Source organism: Serinus canaria, chromosome 12 (assembly GCF_022539315.1).
Source record: "Serinus canaria isolate serCan28SL12 chromosome 12, serCan2020, whole genome shotgun sequence".
Taxonomy (NCBI): Eukaryota; Metazoa; Chordata; class Aves; order Passeriformes; family Fringillidae; genus Serinus; species Serinus canaria.
Genome location: NC_066326.1, coordinates 1,717,560 through 1,736,020, shown reverse-complemented (window position 1 = coordinate 1,736,020; position 18,461 = coordinate 1,717,560). Strand labels below are relative to the sequence as shown.

Sequence of the window (18,461 nt, the reverse complement as noted above, 5' to 3'; positions counted from 1 at the left end):
ACCAAATGGATACTCTGGACAAAGTTTAGCAGGGAGATCTTCCCATGAGTGCTGAGCTTCCATTTCCAGCTGTTGGCCAGCCCTGGGTCCAATCCTGCTCCCAGATTTCATCTCTGGTTTGTCTGAAGGATTGTTCAGCTCTCAGGGAACCTTTGCACAACTCTGTCCCCCTGGATTAAGGATGACAACCCCAATCATCCATATGAACAGCAAGGAATGATTTATTTAAATTTATGCTGGCAATGATTACTCTGAAAATACTTTAATCAGAATTATTTACTACACAGTACAGATGCTGCAGAGTGCACTATTAAATCAATCATTTCAAAGCCAGTTTAATTATTAGCAAATAGAAACTGATGGGTTTAACTGGAGATTATTTGGCCAAGCTGGTCACTAAAAGCAGGGGGAGCACCATTTCCTCCATCCCTCACTGATAACACAGAGGATCCTGGTAGAAAACAGCCAAACCAGATTGTTCCACAAGCACCTTCTTAAAGATCAGCCCTCCCTGAGGTTTCCCATTGGTCTACTGAGCATTTCTGTTTATCCTCCACTGAACCCCTAGGAAAATGAAAGGCATGAAATAAAAAATATTCACATATTTTAGGCAAGCTTGGGATCTGGAAAAATGCTGGGTTGAAATAAACTCTCCTCTTTAGAGTATGGGCTATTTAAGTGGCAAATGGGGAGAGAAGGCATGAGGTTTGAGACACACATGGTCATGTAAAGATCTCCAAGAGATTACTTGACTAATTAAATGATATTCACAACGGGTTTTAATTACCTGACAACCTCCCCTCTCTCCCATGCTCTTCCTTACCTTCTCTGCCCTGGGCCAGTCGAGCCAGCACGGACTTGGAAGGGAAACTTTTACTTTTTGCAGCCAAAAACTCATCATAAACCCAATGGTCCCTTTTCCCACCCTGACAATCAGCAAAACCAGGTGAGTTTTGAAACAAATTGATTTTTATTCTTTGCAAATATTTGCAAGCCACAAGATTTGTCAGAAAAGTTGTCCCAAAAGGCAGAGAGAAGGAAGAGTTAAAGCAGAGACTGGGCTACCCCTGGAGCAGTTCACAGAGCAATTAAAAGTGACAAAGAGAGGAACAAATGAACTGCAGAACATCCAAAAAGAGCATTAATAAAAAACAAATGAGTATTTGAAATATTTCAGACCCAGTGTACAAGTGGTTCTACCTATTTGTCAGAATGGAGCTAAAATAAATGAAAAGTTGCAAAGTTCCAGGCTTTGATTGGGGGTGTTGGTGATGCTGCAGTGATGGCTTGAAAATGAGTCTGTGCTGTAAATCCTGTGATCTCTCAGTCATGCCCACTGGATTAATGAATTAATTCCTGCAGGGAGTTACTCAGCCAGTCAATGGGGTCAATGTAGGAAATATTCACCAGATCTGCTTTCCTTTGATTGCCTCTCTGAGCAGCTGCTGTCTGAATTGTTCCATAATGATGCTCCAAATTTTCCCCCAATTCCCACCAACAGTTTTCTCTTCAAAACAGAGGAAAGGATGGAAAATATGACCCAGTGTAAGGAACCATCCCCAACTCCCACCCTGGAGTGCTGGATGCTCTGACAGCTCCTGGATTCACCACCACAGGACTCAACCTGGGAAGTGTCATGGACTCCATATAGCAAGCACTGCACAGGTTTAGCACATGGAACAGCATCATCAACAATGGAATTTAATTAGCATTAATTTACTCCTGACTTACCTCGATTATGTTAGTTTACATTTGACTATATACACAAGACGCCAAAAAAATGCTTATTCTGGATTCAGACATTGCCATTTTTAATTGAGAATCCAAAAGACTCGGCCAAAACCCCAAAGAACTGAACCTTTAGAAGTTCAGTGACAGCTGAGAAAATCCTTTTGAAATTCCCCTTCCCAGCCCCCAGTGACTGCTCACAGCAAGGCAGCAGAAGGTGCTGGCAGCACCCTCCAACTCCTTGCCACCACCAAGGCCACAGGAACAGACAGGAGGGACTCTGAGGGAAAAACAAATATTCAAATGTAGAGCCCAGATGTGTTGTGTTGGGTGGGGGAAAGGCAGGCCTGGTTCCAGTGGGTTCACAAGCACAGAGCATCCTGTCTCCCTCTCACACCAGTGCCTGGCTTTCCACAAATCATTATCAACATCCAGAATGTTTCCTGGATGAAAATGAGCCATCATCACCCTCTGTTTGCTCAGAGCCACATCCCAAATTCTGCTTTCCACAGTTCACTGCCAAGGCAGGGCACTGCACACGGAACTAAAGGGGTCTGAGAAGAACAGAAGCAGCACAGAGGTAGAAAGTTTCAAAGAACTAAACCTGAGTTACACAATTAATCTCTACATACCTGGCATGACAAATACCCAGCAGCAAGCCCATGCTTTGGGGTGGTTTTTCCAGCTGGAGGTACCACACTGCCAGGGGAATCAGCTCCAGGTGTGCCAGGCTTGGCCTTGGCCCTCAGCTGAAGGGATCTGGCCTTGCTACACCTGCCTGGAGCCTGACAGAGAACAAGCAACCAGTGCCTCATGTCTCAGACTTGACTAGTTTAACATCACTGTGAAGAAATAAAGAGTGAATGATAAAAGCTTCACAAGAAAAACAAGTGTTTATGTGCACAAGCACTACAAAAATCTCCATTGCCATCACCAAAGTGCATTCTGAGAGGAAAAAAAAAATTAATCAGTGGCAAAAGCTGCCCCAGATTGGCACCCAATTTTTGGAGCACAGACAAAACAAAAACCAAACCAAAACCCAAGAAATCTCCCCACAAAAAAGCACTGCCTGTATTCCTATTTTATTTGGAAACTTTTACTCTTTATAAAGTGATAACGTGAAATTTTACTGTATGATCTTAAAGCTACAATGAAATAATTAAAAGAGATTTTTCCTTCCCTTTGTCACAACAAGTACTACTTAAAAATCACCTCAGTGGGGTGTTTTAGAGTCCTTCCCAAACCCCTGGCAACCTCCACTGGTAAATTAACCAGGAATAACTTGGGGAAGTGACTGAAGCACACTGAACAGAACGTGACAATGCTGTTTACCCTCTGGGACTGACCTGTGCACTTCTTATCAACAGTTTAAAATTTAAGACTTCTAAAGTCAAATGGACTAAACAGATGAGACAACTTGTAAGGAACAGACACTTCCCCACGGGGTCCATCCTGGGAGGCAGCTGCAATTCCAGCTTCTGCACATTCCAGCACTCAGAAACGCTCAGGCTGCTTCTCTCTTCCATGATAATTCATCAAAAAGCTGAGAAACAGCACAAGCAGCAAACCTGAAGGACTTCAGAGAGTTAGAAACAGGGATTCTCAGCAAACCACGTGTAAGTGTGTTATGGCCAACAATCCACAGCAGGTAACTGCTATCTACCATCCCGGGAATATTGCAGCAATCAGACTCTGCTCGTTGGGATTTTAGTTTGGTTTTAGTTGCCATCCCCCTTCCTTCATTGCAGGTGGAATTCCACAAGTCCAGTCTCAAGCTGTGTCCCCGTGGCTCAGAGATTTCCTGGTGTCCCACGTGGACCTTCACTCCTGGTGCCTCCTGACCCCCCTCTGCAGGAGCAGCACGGGGAGCTGAGCCTGGCTGCTGGGGAAGGGAGTTTGGCTCCCGGGGTTCCTGGGCAGAGGAGGCAGGAGCAGCCCTGAGCAGGGCCCGGGGCTGTCACAGGCACAGCAGCGGCGAGCGGCCGCGCTCCGACTCCTCGGCGTCCTCGGGCATGCGGGGCAGCAGCGCCGAGCGCGTCAGCCCCCAGAACCTGGGGGGACACAGCTCCTTCCTGGTGGCCGTGAACTTCCAGCCCATGTGGCTGCCACAGATCCGGCACTGGGCGATGGTCCAGGCGTACCTGCCCAGGGCACAGAGAGCCAGCTGAGGGAAAAGGACCCTGCAGAATGCTTCAGCAGGCAACAAAGGACCCCAGCTGGGCTTGGGTGACAATCCCAAAGTGGGCTTGGGTGACAATCCCAAAGTGGGCTTGGGTGACAATCCCCAAAGTGGGCTTGGGTTACAATCCCCAGCTGAATTTGGGTAATAACCCCAAACTGCATTTGGGTACCAATCCCCAGCTCAATTTGGGTACCAATCCCCAAAGTAGATTTGGGTAACAGCCCCAAACTGCATTTGGATACCAATCCCCAGCTGGATTTTTGTAACAACCCCAAACTGCATCTGGGTACAAATCCCAGCTGCATTTGGGTACCAGTCCCCAAAGTAGATTTGGGTAATAACCCCAAACTGCATTTGGGTACCAATCCCCAGCTCAATTTGGGTACCAGTCCCCAAAGTAGATTTCTGTAACAACTCCAAACTGCATTTGGATACCAATCCCCAGCTGCATTTGCAAAGAATCCTCAGGAATCCAATGCCCAGTTCCCATCTAAAACCCTGCAAAGCTCCAAAAAAATAAAAGAAAAAAATCCCACAATATCCCACCCCCAAAGCCCTCTCTTGCCCCTTCAAAGAGAAGAAGCAACCAAAGCTTTTTATTGTCCCAGAAATGCTGAGAGCCCTGAAGAGGGGTCACAAAACTTCTCAGAGTAAATTATTTAATGGCAATGAAAGTGATTTTTGCCCTGCTTTTCAAATAACAGGGACTGCTGCACCTCCCCCAGCAGCAGAGATTTTTTTTCGAAGTTTTATGAGGCAGAACATGAATATTTCAAAGCCATCATAGAAGAGCTGAGAAAACACAAAAGGATGAGCAATATTAACTCCAGATATTAAAAGTCTCAAATTTTCTTTAGGGAATGTTTAAACATGTGACAGAATTGCCAGACATCCTCCAAGTCATTGCTCAGCTCTCTGTGATATTCCAGGAAAAAAATCCTGGATGCAAAACCTGCTATTTATTAGGAAAACTTTTACATCTTAACATTTAATTCTGTTACTGCCTCAGAGAGGCAGACTCATTATTAATTATTTATTATTAAAATAAAATCAAATATAATCAGATCAATACAAATGTTATTAATTTTTAATTGAATGTAACATTGATTCAGGTTTTAGATATAAAAATGTATTTCAGTAGATGAAATGTATTTATATATTCTGGTTTTCACTTGCACTAAAGCTGGGTGAAAACAATTCTGAAAACTATTGTACTTTAAACAAAACTACACACAAAGAAATTTCCAAACAACTTGGTTTAAGCAGTTTCTATTCTAGACTATGTTTTAAAGCCTTAGGATTTCCCCATTTTAAAATATTAAATTCTGCAATATATTATCTGATTTTTCCATTTTATTCTGTATTTTGAATAAGTCTAAATTTACTTCTTAATTTTTTACATGAGCAAAATGATGGCATGTGTCTAATAAACTCAGTATTTACTATTCCACCCTCCAGAAATAGCCAATTTGGGTGATTTTCTATTGAAATGCTGCTGCTCTTACCCAGGGAACCAGCTGTGCTCTGTGGAGGGGCGTCCACTGAGGCTCAGGTTGGAGGCTTTATAAACAGTGAGGGTTTCATGGATGTATCCATGGGGATTCACATAGGCTGCCATGGGCCCACACAGGGATAAGCTACAACACACAAGGAATTTGGTCAGAATGCAAGGAAAAATTAAAATAAAAATAAAAATAAAAACAACTAACCAAAAAAAACTCATCCTCAAAGGGTGGCAAATGTAAACAGAGGAAAAACGGCCAGCAAAGCTTAATATATTTCAACAGAGCAAAAATCCCCATTTTTTGTAGGGGAAAAAAAAGTGCCATGAATTATAGCATTAAAAACTGAAAGAAAATAGATGCTGATTTAAAATATGATTGCTCAGATTTGCTTAGAATTGCAGAAAAGCACACAACAGACTTATCCTGTGTGTTACTTTAAACAGCAAGTTCCAAGAAAGGCAAGAAAATGGAACTTTAAAAGTAAGCACAAGTGTTCATTTATTGCACCAACTTCTCAGCACCTTCTGTTAAAGTTCATCATATTGACCCAGCAGGAATTGTGGTGTCTGCAATCCATTATTTGATTAGAAGAGAAGAAATGGCTTTTAATTACCCCATCAGCTCCTTATCACACTGATAAAGAAAAACTGTGGGGAGCCTTTGTTAACCCAAAGCATCTTTTCCCCTTCCCATTATCAGAGGGGATGGGCTGCTGGAGTTCATGGAGATTAAAAGCAGTGACAAGGTGACAGAAGCAGCAATTATTTGGGAAATGTAATTGTTGTTAAACATGGGAGATATTGTACAGGGCAAATAAAGAATGGGGGCAGTTATCAGGAATAACCTTCAATTCTTCAAAGAAAAAAGGGATCACAACATTTATTGGTTTAAACAGGAACCTTCCCTGCAAGCCAGCATCCTGGGGGCCTGTGTATATCCCCTAATTAATGCATCTTAATTGGCTCTTGTGGCCTGTTGACTCATAAATGAAGTGCTGAGAAATGAAATCTGGGATATCAAAACCTTTATTCAGAAATACCAGGCTGAAAAAGTCTTTATGTGACACATTTCTATTTCAAATTGTTCAGTGTGAGGTGCTGGGGGTGTGGCACAGCACCAACTTCTCTTCCAATATACCTGGAAATGCTGAGATTCCCAAACTTCTTATTAAGAAAGCTCAAATATAAACTCTCTATAAATATTTACTCAAATTTTATTGGAGCTGTGGCAAACCCAGCAGTTTTAAGACTTTACCCAGCTTAATCTGCTTTGCTGGGCCTGTGTTTCTGACCTAGGAGCTGCCCAAGATGAAAGTAATAAACTCACCTGAATATTTCATTCTTGGTAGTTATTTCTGTGTCTTGGCATTGCTTACAACACAGAGATGTGCACTGGGAAAGAGAAACAAAGAGGATCATTTCAATAATTTCCAGATGCTTGTCAGCAGTGGGAAATAATAAAAATGTGTCTCCCTTTCCATCAGAGCAGACTTTGGGCCAATTGTTTTGTACAGCAGTCGCTGATGTGGGATATTTTTCCTATGCATTTTACTTATTTAAACATTCATTATTACCTAAAAGACATAATAATTTTCATATCATTCCCTCACAGAAAGATTCACATGCAGAGAATTGGATCTGACTCCACAAATATAATAAATGAGCCAACCTTTTAAGGTCTCTAAAGGCTAATTTAGAAAAAACAACCTTTGCTCTTCTGCAATACAGCACAGAAAAGGCAGATGAGACAAATGCAATCATTAAGTCTTTCTTAAATTTGAGGGTACTGTAGATCAATGGGTTTAATTTCCTCACAAAAATAGGTAAAACATATTGATCTCTCTCCTGGAGATTATAACAGATTAATCCATCTTCTACATTTTCTACAAAGCAGAACCAAACAATTCATCACTGACAGTGCCCAGAAAAGCAGCATTTAAATCAGCTCAGCAGAACACTCCCATTCATTTTCAGGACGTGCATTACCTGTACTTCCTTTTAAGGGTAATGCCTCTGAAATTCCCCCAAAATGAGCCACAGGATTTTGGAGTAAAATGCTGCACTCAGGGACAGGGACAGTGCTCTTAAAACCTGGAGTCTGTGCTCCTGAGCCCCCTGAGCTGTGACACCACACACTCAAACCACTCTCTCCTCTCTCCTCTGCTCCCTTCAGAGGTTTTTGTTGGATTTCAGCTGCTCCAGCTGCTCTCCTGGAGGTGCCCCTGCTCACTGGAGATGAGGAAGGACAAGAGCTCTACTGCTCAGATCCTCTCCAGCCCCCCTTGAAGCTGCCCTGGCCTCTCTCTCCTGCAGGGACCTTCCCCACCTCACTCCAGTGCTCCCACAGCACTCAGAGTCCAATTCAGCCACTCCTCCATTCCATGGCTGCAATTCCAAACCTCCCTAATGACTGCAATTAGCACTCCCAAGTGGAACTCACAGTCAGGCACACTGCTGAAAATGAGCTTTGCTAACTGGGTTAACAACAGGGCAAGTGACACAAGTACAATATAATTCACTGGTATCAATGGAGATGGATCAGCTCTCAGGATCAGTTTTTTTATTGGAAATTACATTCTGAACAAGCCAGGGCATCCTAAGGAATTCTGGATAAAAAGGGACTGGATTGGACAAAAATGCTGCTAAATAAACCAAACTAATGCACTCCGCACTGTGACACCTCCACAGAACAGCCAAACACATTTACAGAGCAAAATGGCACAGGGTGATGAGGAAAACACCGTTTGGGATCTGGCTAAAAAGAACTTTAACTTGAATTTGTGAGGCTAATTGAAGTTTTCCTGCCTCTTTGGAATTTATGGAAAACACACAATTACAGAACATGAGCAGTTCTCAGCAGCACTTGAGTATCAGGGTGTTTTTAGAGTTTCAACTCAGAAAAGACAAGTGAAATTTAGTCTGACTACAGCCTCAGGCAAACACCTGCCCATTTTGTCTCAGAGATGTTTCTGTCTCCTTTCTTTAAATTTCTGGTGCATGAATTTGGAAAGAGGATCACTATTAAAATGACCCTCAGGTTCACTTTTCCCCAGAAAAAGGCAAGAATTTAATGACACTACTTTTTAGGCAAACAGGCAAAACTCCCATTGCTATGTATCCATCAGACAAACACAGTACTGTCATTTAAAAAATATAAATTATTACAAAGATCCTCAAGCTTCCATGGCAAAATGCTGCCTGATCATGGTGTCAGTGTGGGGCTGTGATGGTTGTTAACACTGGACTTCTAGCACCATCTCTTGGCTAAAAATGTGCTGTGCCACACTGAAATGCTTCTAAAAAAAGCAAACATAATTAATACAATGTAATATAATGTAATGTAATATAATGTAATATGTAATGTAATGTGTAATATGTAATGTGTAATGTACTATAACATAATATAGATTCTTATATGTTATATAATATATATTATATTCCATAATATAAAATATATAATATAATATCTAACCTATATAATATTACATATTATCATATGATATGTCATATGTCATATATCATCTATCATATACTATATATCCTCTATCATATACTATATATTATATATCATATCATATCATATGTTTTTTCTTGCTGTCAAACATAACCCATCACTCAGAAATCATTTTCCTTTCGGGCAGTCTTTTGAAGAAATAACAGAACACCCAAACTGATCCCCTGGAAGGATTAGCTGGAAATTCCATCATTTCTGGAAGAGATGGTAACAGTCACTCCTGGTTTTGGCAATTTGGTGGCAAATCAAGAAGAATGGCTCACTTTGTTCATGATATCCAGCTCACAGCGCAGCCTCTGCACAGCACTGCCTATTTTGAGCAGCTGGATACGTAAAGCATCATCAATGGGCAGGCAGGCAGCAACTCTGTAAGAAAAATCTAGAAATGAGAAAGCAGCAGGTCTGTTAGAATTAACAGAGAAATAAATCCAAGTGTTTCTATTTACTCTACCACAGGTAATTATCTAAGCTGTGGTCTCTTAAGAAATTTAAAATAATTAAAACTGTGGGTTCCTAAAAGCTCGTACCTATTGGGTTTGATGGAAGAGATTCATCTTTGAGGTTTTCATCCCACTCGTGGAGCTGCCTCTTGACTCTCTCCATCAAGGTTTCCTTTTGTTAGAAGAAAAGCCCAATTTAAATACACAGGAATTGCTGTTTTCTTCTTAGGAAAAAAACAAAAGGGATGCAAAATGTAGAGTAAGCTCTTTTCCCTAAGTGGACAGTAGCTTTTAATTAAAGAATAATTAAAGAAGCACTTTGTACCTGCATGTTTTAACTGGTTTTGCTCTGAGACAACACAGAAGGAACCAGAATCCCTGTATCCCTCCCAGACATTTGCTCTAGGAAGGAGGGAACAACCACAGTGGGGGAAGCCCTTCCTGAACGTTTCACACTACACTGAATTTAAAAGGCTTTAAAATGGAAATTATGAGCCAATAAAATGAAAGCTTTTCTATTATCCCATACTTAGATATTACAACTATAAAGCTCTCTGCAGGTTATTTGATTTAAGGGTGAACTTACAGCATCATAGAGAGAGTAGAGCCAGGGGGGCCAAGATGTCAAACTTGCACAGTGGAACTTCCTCTGAAACCAAACCCACAGATATTTATTCTTTAACAAAAACAGATTTTAGGGACAGGATTTTTTTAAAACAAAAAACCAGGGAAGACAGACCTGATTATTTAAAGACACAAGAAATTATCTCCATCAGGACCAGCACTTCACTGTGAAGCTTCCAAACCCATTTTCAGATGCTCTGAGGGTTAAGCCTTCTGAGCAGGACAATACATGGATTTTGTCACAAAACCTGTCTCTGCACTAGAGGTATTTCTGATGTTTAGTAATAAAAAGTTATGTCTTTCAAAAGTGTGTCTGTCTGAAACGGAGACAGTTGAAAATTTAAGTGCTATTAACAGTGCATCTGTTCCTAAGTCTCCACCAGCTGTCCCTGAACCACCAAATTTCCACCAGTGTAATGTCATTTGTTTAATTAACCAATTTTCTCCAGTGATTTCTGAACACAGAAATTGAGAGCATTAGTTAATAAAAGTCTAAAAAGCAGCACACAACATAACTACATTGCTTTTCAAAAGAGGAGCTCATACTGCACTGCAAATATGTACAAATTCAACTTTCATCTCCCCCTTGAGGGCAACTCTCCTCATTTACAAATGACACCAGTAGAGATGGAGTCAATGGGACAATGACCCTGCTCTGCCTCTGCATCCCAGGTGTTCCTACAGAGCCTTCCTTTCATTTCAGCTTCACCTGGCAGAATCAGCCCTGGGAAGGGATTTCCACCCCACAGCCCAGAGCTTCTGGGCTCACTCACTCACATGAACTTGGTCAGGAACTCTGAGAATCAAGAGCTCTTTGTTATCAGTGGAATTTTTAATTTGATTTTGAGGGTACAAGAGTTCAAAACCACCAAAGAAAAAAGCAAATCCAAACATGAGTCGCGTTACCAGGACTCTGTATTAATTTCTGGAGGTAGTTCCAAAGATCTCTACAGATACAGAAGATTTCAGGGTAACTTCTCTGTGTCAATGAGCAAAAGAATGGAATAAATAATAAACACAGATATAAACTGGCACAGGTTGCCCAGAGAGGCTGTGCACCCCCCATCCCTGCAAGTGTCCAAGGCCAGAAAGGAGGGGGCTTGGAGCAACCTGGGACAGAGGAAGGTGTCCCTGCTCATGGGATGGATGGCCTTCAAGGACCTTTCCAACCCAAACCGTTGTGGGATTCCATGAAAAGCAGGAGGTTGGAATGTGCCTTCCCTGCTGGACACTGACTCTCAAAACACCATCAGAAATTCAGACAAAAAATACAAAACCAGAACAACCAAAGCTGTAGAATAATTTCTCACCTTCTGGTACTTCTGCCACCACTGCCTGATGGCTCTGTCCTGCCAGGTGGGTTTGGAAGAGGGGAGCACGTGGCACCTGCTGAGAGACTGCAGCTGCACTGCTGACATGGTGGGAGGCAGCACTCGCTCCGGCAGGATTTGTACTTTAGCCTGCTGAATTCTGAGGAAGGAAACAAAAAGATGAGAATGTTTTTTCTAATACATGCATTTCATAAAGTGGATTTTGCTGCTTATGGGAACACAGACTGGTGCAATGGATTAATCACTCCACAGTACTAGAGAATTTAGACAACCCATTCCATAGAACTTCTTTTATTTTAGAGCACTATAGATCTGTTGGGATTGTGGTGGACAGAAATACAGACAGATTGGCAGTGGCAACATAGCTGAATGTTCCACAATCCCAGCACTACAGATTTAGATTTCTGTCTCCTCAAGTTACTTTTGGGATAAATAATCAGCTCTTCCATCTCAATACCTCAGTTCAGCTGAAATGCACTTTGCTATCTTCAAACCACAAAAGCTTCTGTATTCAGCTCGAGGTCAGGATCAGCAGAAATAGGATATAGACTGATCAGATTTTAATATCCCAGCATCAAAGGTCACCTCTTCCACAAAGACCTCAGCATATGGCTGAGGCTACTAAGAACCCTGTCCAGCAGGAAAGACTTCATGTCTTATCAGGATTATGCAGCAGAAATCCTGAAATACTGAGGGGTGTGTAAAAATTTCTAATTTTCTCACAGGGACAGCCGTGAACTGGTAACTTACAATAAATTATAAGATTATGTTGTGCCAAAAGCACTCAGGAATCAGAAAGACCAAGAATTATGGAAATGTTCCTCTTGCTAAGGAGCTCTGGACAGTGAATTCCCAGTAACAAAGCTGCTGTTGCTGCAGTTGTCCAAGCACTGCCACCATGTGTCCAAGCAGGGCTTCTCCTAAGCTCTAACATTCAGAGTCTGTTATTTGGAACCAAATATTAGAGAGCAAACAGCACAATATTCTTCATTTCTTCAGCTGCAGATCATAAAACCACAGAAATGCTGCTCCCAGACCTCCTTCTAAAGCAATGCCTCTATGCTGAATTGCAGGATACAGGTGAGGAGCTCTACAGATTTGGAGTAATACTTCACAAGCCTTGCAGAAAATATGACAGAAGCTCTAGCAATTGTGCTAAGAACTGTCACATGCTCCCAGATCAATGCTCTGGTCAGTGACACTGCCATGGTGCAGGGCATGATGCCAAGGAGTTGGAAATGAGGGAAGACTCAGCATATTCCTACTGCATGTTCAGGATCTTGATCACTTTTAGAAATGGAAAAAGGCATTAATTACATATTATGTTAAAACTAATCAGAAGAGCCCCTAAATATCCCAGCTATCAAATGGGAATACAGAAAACAAGAGAATACTCCTATGAAAGTAGACTTGAGTGCAGAATGACCTGCATCATTTTCTTACCCATCTGACTGTGTCCGTATTTCAAGCACCTTGAACCTCTGTCTTCCTATTGCCTTCACCTTGACTGTTTCAACTCCATATTCCTGCTCTTCTCTGTAGGCATAGATTTCTGCTGTCGTTCCAAAATGTGCTTCCCTCTCATGTGCATTACTGAGTAACAGAATTAAAGATGAATTAAATTAATTAACCCCCTCCAAACAGCACTGCTCATTCAGACTCCACTCTGCCTGCACTGACTGTACACGATTGGTCTGATCAAAAAAGCAATTTTTGGTGAAATACCTTTAACTAATCACAATAACAATTTTTCCATTATAAAGCAATTTCTACTGTTTTGGTTGGTTGGGTTTTTTGCCAGGTAACTTGATTTTATTTTAAGGTCTAGATGTGACATTCTGGGAGCACAGGGATCACCGTGTGTCAGCATTTCAAATGCAGACACTGAAAGCACTGAAAGCAAACATTCTTTGGATTGACTTTATAACAGGAACTGTTCCCACCTCCCACACAATTAATACATAGTAAACTGCAGGGGGAAGAGGGAGGAACATTCCCAACTTCTTCTGGCATTCATCAGCTTTTCTCTTCTCCATTTTTCTATCACCTCCTGTCTCTCGACTCCACTGTGAAACATTTGCCAGTGCTTGTTAGTTCACACACAAAACAAGCAACAATACAGCTCTCGAAACAAGAATGTGACTTTCACATTTCAGGTCAAGGCTTGTTCTTTAACAAGATGGAACAAACAGTTACTGAAAAGAGGAGGATGCTCGAACAAGGACGCAGATCAGCACTTGCTGTTTCTCCACACAAACACGAGATGCTGTCAAGCACCTACTGCCATTACACATTGGAAGACAATTTCTGTTAAACAATTTCAGCTTGTTATCGAGCACAGAACTGATGCAACCATCTGCTTTTGCTTTAGTATCCACAGAAACTGTGCTAAAAACATGCTGCACACACCAGCAACCCGCTCGTGGCTTTTACCTGTATGCAAGGACAGCAAAGGTTCTGTCTTTCTGAATTAAATTCCGCACCATGCTAACCTCTTGGGGGCGGAAGAGCTGCAGCGGCAGCGTCTGGCCGGGGATCAGCATCACCATCACCCGGGGCAGCACGGGGATCACCTGGCAGCTGTCGTCATCGTGCACCGTCCTGCCGTGGAACTCCTCCATGTCCGAGCCCAGGTACTGCCAGGAGGGAAGGGGGCGGTCAGGGAGGGCCCGGGCACCGCGGGAGCACAGGCACGGAGCTGCTCCGGCCTTGTTCAGCCTGCAGAACTCTCCAGGGTGCTCTAATGTGGACTGGCAGTATCTGAAGGAGCTACAGGGAAGATGGACAGAGATTCTTTCCAAGGCATGGAGTGCCAGGACTCAGGGGATGGCTTCCCACTGCCAGAGGGCAGGGCTAGATGGGATACTGGGAAGGAATTGTTCCCTGTCAGGGCGGGCAGGCCCTGGCACAGGGTGCCCCTGGATCCCTGGAAGTGCCCAAGGCCAGGCTGGAACAACAGGGCTTGGAACAACCTGGGATAGTAGAAGCTGTCCCTGCCCAGAGGGTGCAACTGTGTGCACTCTAAGGTTTTTCCAACTCAAACCATCTTATGATGATTCTGTGAAAATAAAATTAAATTTGTGGCTTAAGCACATTACAATGAAACTATGCAAGCCCCATCCAAATCCCTTCAGGATATACTTAATGGCAATATATAAAACATACCACATGTGATGTGGGCAAACTGGTATCAAAATTAATGATGTTTGGCTTCTCAGCTTCTTTACTATCTTGGTCTTCCACTTCCATTTCATTGTCATCCTCTTCCTCGCTCTCTACTAAGAAGCACATACAGAATATTGTATAGGAATCAATCAGCAAAGACTGAGATACTGAGAAAAAGCTGAGAATCAGGGAAATGCATTCAATCTTCCCAGGCTACAGCTTTGCACAGGGAAATAAACCAGAGGGAAAGAATTTTCTTGTTGTTACAGCAAAATCATGATTTCAGAGAAAGGGTCAAAAGCTGGTAATTTATTTCTGAAGGCCTAAAGAACAATTTCCTTGGAAGGAAACAATAAAAAAAGGTTCAGGTTTTCACTACAGTGGTGCTTCCTTATCTCAGCTCTACAGGTTTTCTGTCTGCACGCCAGGATGCCAGATCACTTCACTCCTTGCAGGATGCTGAGTAAAGTGTCTGAAGCTGCACAAACCTCAGCAATCAGCTGTGAGTGAGTGAGAAGCAATGGGAAGCTCTGTGTTCATGCAGAGACTCTTGCTGGTATTTTAAACCATTTAATTGCTGTCAGCCTCTGCTGTGTGCACACCAAACACCAGCCCAGCAAAGGCAACTCCCGAGGAAGCCAAACACAAGACTCCAAGGGGTTTCAGCTACTAAATAGCATTTAAATCTACTGCTTCCTTCCCATCCTTCAGCCAAGCCTAAAGTAATTTTCAGGCAAGAGGACAATTAAATTATCAGTCAATGCATTAATTGACCCTATTTCTTTGAACACAAACATTACTTATACAGCATCTTATGCCTAAACTTCATGCTAGCATAAACCAGTCTCCAGGATTCTTACACCAAGAGCTGCTGGGTAATGGATAATCCCAGTGATGCTGAAAAACATCATTTAGTCCTTGTAAGCTATTACAAGATGGAAAAAAATTTACAACAGTCATTCTAGTTGCCTGCCCTTGCAAATAATATCTTCTTAAAAAATAGCCCAGAGTTGAAAATATAAAAAGTGGAGGGGTTCTCTCATCCTGAAGGATTCTGCAGGGAAATCTCAAAAGAAAAAAAGATGCTGCAGAAGCAAAGAATTTTCCTTTAAAAATGGGAGCACCACCAATTTCACTATTTCTGGGAGTGGGAGTACAAGAGAACAGTGAAGAACACATTAAAAGCTGATTTTAGAGAACCTTCTTTCCCCTCTTTGCCCTCCAGACACATTTGTTGAATGCTCCCACAAAATGTTTAGTCACTGTTCTTATTTCTGCTTCACTCACTTATGTTTTTTTAAATAGTTCACAGTTTACAGAACCTGCTCTTACAGATCCATCCTACATTGAATTTATCTCAGCAAGAAATGATCCAGCACGACAGGAAAGGAGGTTACAGACTCTCTTTGGTATTGTACCTAATTACAGTCCTTTCAGCAATGACACACCATCTGCCTAATGGCTGTTAAAAATACTCCACATCTATACGAAATTTCTTATATTCAATTAGCAACCCTAACCATGAACAATTACAAAATGTTCAAGATGTACAAAACAGCCATTATTTTACTTAGTTTGATGGAAGGGAAGAGCAGGAAGTTTTTGTTTGGTTCTAGGGCATCAATGCAGGATGGAGGAGGGGAAAAAAATAAAATATTCTGATTTTTCCATGTGCTCCCATGCTGCTGCATCCATCACTAGCAGTTTTAACAGGGAGAGGGTGACCCACTTGTTTTTCTGAACGCAGGGGGAATTAGCAGCAGTTGATTGGAAAGAACTGTGCCCTGCAAACTTTTGCTGGCTGCTGCCAAAAGCGCACAGTGGCTGCTGTGTGGTGCTGGCTGAGGGACGGTGATGACTCATTTCACTGCAGCACCAGGCAGCCCAAAACACAGAAAACCCCGGCGCCTTCCCTCTCCTCCTCCCTCTCAGCTGGCAAAACAAGCTGAAGCTTTTACACCCCCAAATACTGGGTTTTATTTATCCTTAAATGCCAGGATTAGCAGCACCCCCCAGCACACAGGAAGGAGGGAAAAGAGAGCGCTGAAGGCTGCCCTGCATAATAAAAATCACATTTTCCTCACGTTGGTTCTCTAGCACAAGCCAATCCACTCTCAATGCCTTTGTGCAGAAATGAGGAAATATGAACCTCATTTAAGGAAAAATGACAAGGTTATATATAGGTCATATTAAGGTTACATTCAAGCTGTATTTCCTAAAATATTCAGGAAATACCTTAAATTAAGGCTGTATTTCCTAAAATATTAAGGAAACAACTTATGAAGGTGATATTAAAGCTGTATTTCCTCAAATATTCAGGAAAATTGCTTATATTATGGTGATATTAAGGCTGCATTTCCTAAAATATTAAGGAAATTTTTTTTTTATTATTTAAAACATACAGAGCTAAAGAGCTCACAGAATTTCCTGCCACAGGAAATGCCACTGGCTCCTGGCAGGAATTCCAGCTCCCTTCTCCCCTGCATGCTCATTCTGAAATAATGCTTTTTTCCAGCTAAGCACAAGCTGCTTCCCAACCCATTCAATCTCCTGTCAGTGTGGAGGCACCATAGGCAGAAAAACACATTATTATGCAATAATTATGCAATAATTCCCTGGGTGAGGAATTGCTCTGCTGTGTGTGACAGATAAGCCGGGCAGCACACGGGCTCCAGCACACCGCTCTCCATCCAGCACCTCTGCTTCCCTGCTTATTTTCACTGGAAAACAGAGCAGAGACTTCCCAAAAGAACTCAGATTCTGCTCGGGCTCTGGTTTCACGGAGCTCTCGATGCACAGAGCAGCTCCTGCTTTGCCCGCTCTGCTGGGAACCCCACGGGCCTTCCGCCCCATCGGCTGCCCCGAGCACCCGTGTCCCTTCCCGCACCGCACATCCACGGCCTCCAAGGAACATCTGCGGCCTCGATGGAACATTTGCGGCCCCGACGGAGCAGTCACAGCCTCGAAGGATTTGCAGGAGCCCAGCAGCAGAGGCCGCAGGAGCCCGCGGCCCCCGGGCCAAGGCCGGCCCTCCGCCGCCTCGCCCCGGCCGGCAGCGCCCGCAGCCCCGCCGGCCCTCCGCGCCCCGCACACCGCCCGGGGCTCTCCCCGCCTCCCCCTCGCTTTGCTTCGCTTTCCTTTCCCCTTCCTCTTCTTTCCGCCTCCGCTTCCTTCCTTTCTTTTCCTTCCCTTTTCTTCTCCTTTTCCTTTTCCCTTTTCCCTCCCCGCCCCGCCCGCCGAGCCCCGGCTCGGTGCCTCCCCCGCGGGTGCCCCCGGCCCGGCCCGGCCCTCACCGGGCACCAGCTGGAGGTGGTTCCCCATGTTATCTCGGGGCTCTCCGCCTCGGTCCTCGGCGGCCATCGCTGTTTACCCGGAGAGCAGGCTGGGAAGGCGCCGGGGCGGGGGCAGGAGGCGGGCGGAGGAGGAGCCCGAGCCCGCCGGAGCCGGGCCGGGAGCCGCGGCCTCTGCGGGACCCGGGGCTCCGTGCTCACCGCCGGGGCTCACACGGACCCTGTGTCCGGGAGGGGCTGCCCGTTCCGCCTGGAGGGCCCGGGGGTGCCGGGGGACAGCGGTTCTCCTCTGCTCACAGGGCACAGCCCCGGGTGGCACCTGCAGCGAGTCCCCAGAGCGCTTCATGGCCGGGCTGTGGGCATGGGAGAGGGGCTGGGTGTGAATGAAACCCGCGGTGGGTAAATGGCTTGACAAGAAACTAAACACAATATAAGATAAGAATTGATCCGCACAAGGCCTGGAGAGGGTGCAGCGAAAGGCCAGCGTGGTGCCGAGGGCACTGGAGTGTCTCTGATGTGAGGGAAGACTGATCCGGGGCTCTTCGACCCCGAGGAGAGATGGCTGGAATAGGATTTTATCCGTGCACACAAATTTCAGTAATTCAGTTATTAAATTTATTAGTTACGATGCCAAGAAGATGGAGTTAGGCTCCTCTTGATGGTGTCCAGCAATGGCACAAGAG

General features: G+C 43.8%; 1 protein-coding gene across 2 annotated transcripts; it reads right to left on the bottom strand.

Annotated features, from left to right (window-relative positions):
- Positions 1 to 947: 947 nt before the first annotated feature.
- On the bottom strand, positions 948 to 17,932 carry CRBN (cereblon). 2 transcript variants are annotated; one of them, XM_030227911.2, is made up of 11 exons: positions 17,782 to 17,932; positions 14,489 to 14,601; positions 13,757 to 13,959; positions 12,767 to 12,916; positions 11,303 to 11,462; positions 9,955 to 10,017; positions 9,456 to 9,540; positions 9,192 to 9,307; positions 6,742 to 6,806; positions 5,416 to 5,547; positions 948 to 3,869 (listed from the first exon to the last, which is right to left on the bottom strand). In XM_030227911.2, the coding sequence occupies exons 1-11, from the start codon at positions 17,846 to 17,848 to the stop codon at positions 3,686 to 3,688; spliced, it is 1,338 nt and encodes a 445-aa protein (XP_030083771.1). In that variant the 5' UTR covers positions 17,849 to 17,932; the 3' UTR covers positions 948 to 3,685. The 2 variants fall into 2 exon arrangements, with proteins under 2 accessions (XP_030083771.1, XP_030083773.1); XM_030227913.2 differs by having other exon boundaries at positions 14,489 to 14,598; positions 17,782 to 17,900.
- Between the last annotated feature and the right edge of the window lie 529 nt (positions 17,933 to 18,461).

Excerpts from the sequence above, each read along its gene's own strand:
- CRBN (XM_030227911.2), bottom strand. The coding sequence starts at position 17,848 with ATGGCCGCCGAGGACCGAGGCGGAGAGCCCCGAGATAACATGGGGAAC. Across the intron at positions 6,807-9,191 it reads AGCTGGATATCATGAACAAA|TGCACATCTCTGTGTTGTAA; the intron begins GTGAGCCATTCT and ends TCTCTTTCCCAG. Across the intron at positions 3,870-5,415 it reads GAGCACAGCTGGTTCCCTGG|GTACGCCTGGACCATCGCCC; the intron begins GTAAGAGCAGCA and ends TGCCCTGGGCAG.